We start from the raw sequence: 1,678 nt of genomic DNA on the forward strand, positions 1-1,678 counted from the left end.
AACACGCTTTCCAGCACAAATTCAAAGCATAGCCCCACGCTGGCTACTGTGAAGAAAACTGACCCTATCCCAGCCAAAACCAGCACATTGAAAAAGAGTAGTCTTCATCTAAAACAGTCACTTTGATTTTTTTGTTACTGTTTTGAATCTTTTAGATAGTGGAGAATGTCCAGAAACCATGTCACAGTATACTTCTATATTCCTGTGTATATCAATAGTATTGAAGAATGCTGCTGTTTTCCTATTGCTGTATCTGTTTGAGAAAGTAATTAGAAAATGAACACCCAAAATAATACATGACATTAATATGGAGTGTTGTGCACATCCATTCTGCAGTGTGAATAGTATTGGTTACTAACAAAATGCATTTTCATAGTTCTTTAACATGAGCGAAGTTGATGATTTAGCCCAGAGTATTAAAAAAAATAAAATGAGGCTTGATAATGTAATTAGAATTTCATGAATAGGATAAAATACTGGTTGGAGGGGGAGGGTAGTTCACTCTTATTTCTTAGTTTTTTGTATATCAAGGTAAAAAAATAAACCAGTCTGTATAATTATAAATTATATATATCCATTGTTCTTCCCACACAGTCCTCCACCTAGCCCCTCAGGAACGATGACGATTACTGCCGGACATGCTCATTACCGATCTGTTCCAGTCTATGAGATGAAGTTTCCAGATCTTTGTGTGTATTAAGTGTCTTCTGAAGTCTGCTGGACATTATTTAGAGTAGAGTACAATAGAAAGAACAAGATGAGTTTTCAAATTTTGTTGTTTATTTCATCTAAACTAACTTTAAAATAATGGTGGACATGAGCCAAATACAGGTTGCTTTAGCCAAACTCATGAGACTGTCCTGAGTTGTTTTCTTCTGTAATATATTTGAAGTTAGGTTTTTCATATAAGTCATGTTTCTTTGTTTTCATGTTTGAGTAGATGTAAAAGTCAGATTTAAAACTTGTTTTGGCGCATAGATGAGTATTTCAGTTACACTAGGAATTTGTATTTCAGTAAATTCCTTTGAGGCATTGTAACTGAAGAACCTGTTAAAACATTTTTCTTTTTTTTCATTTGTTTGTTGCTTGTTTGTTGTTTTTTTTCTCCCCTCCACCTCAATTGTATATCTAACTAGAATGCTTTTGGCTTGCTTCACCTTAATAAATGTAACCAGTGGAGCGCTACCTTAGCTCCCTTTTGTTACACTGTCATAGCTCAACAACTTTTTTATTTTGGAATATATGGAAAAAAACAATATCTTACGTGTGTTCAAGTACAATAAATGAATTAATAGACACTTGTTAAGTATTTATTGATGCATCAGGTAACATTCTTTTTAGATATATACGCCCAGTTTATCTATATGTCCTGTGTTTCTTGCTAAAAGTTAACTGTTTTGCATAAGAGAGGAGAAATCTCGTGGAGCACTGAACTGTGCAATATTTTTCATGTCTTAAGGTGTATGGTTTACAGACTGTACTTTTGAAAATGCAGTAGTATTTTACTGTCTGCTTTAGTATAAATACATGAGAGATATATTTAGTTATAGCAGAAAATAAACTGAGGGCATTTTAAAACAAATGCAGAAATTACAAATATATTCTATGAGGTATTTCTCTGTCGTTTATTACAGCTTTTTAATGATATTTTAGCAATTGAAAGAAAACTGGATGAAAC

At 32.8% G+C, this 1,678-nt stretch overlaps 1 protein-coding gene across 1 annotated transcript in view; it reads left to right on the plus strand.

The window, feature by feature from the left end:
• Positions 1-774, plus strand: part of EFR3A (EFR3 homolog A (S. cerevisiae)) — a gene marked incomplete at its 5' end in the record, with an annotated part of 41,747 nt that extends 40,973 nt beyond the window's left edge. Inside the window, one exon of the mRNA XM_010084919.1 lies at positions 595-774. Coding sequence (XP_010083221.1) covers positions 595-700 — 106 coding nt within the window. The remainder of the gene's footprint in view (positions 1-594) is intronic.
• Positions 775-1,678: the final 904 nt, after the last annotated feature.

Source organism: Pterocles gutturalis, unplaced genomic scaffold, assembly GCF_000699245.1.
Source record: "Pterocles gutturalis isolate BGI_N339 unplaced genomic scaffold, ASM69924v1 scaffold12150, whole genome shotgun sequence".
NCBI classification, from domain to species: Eukaryota; Metazoa; Chordata; class Aves; order Pterocliformes; family Pteroclidae; genus Pterocles; species Pterocles gutturalis.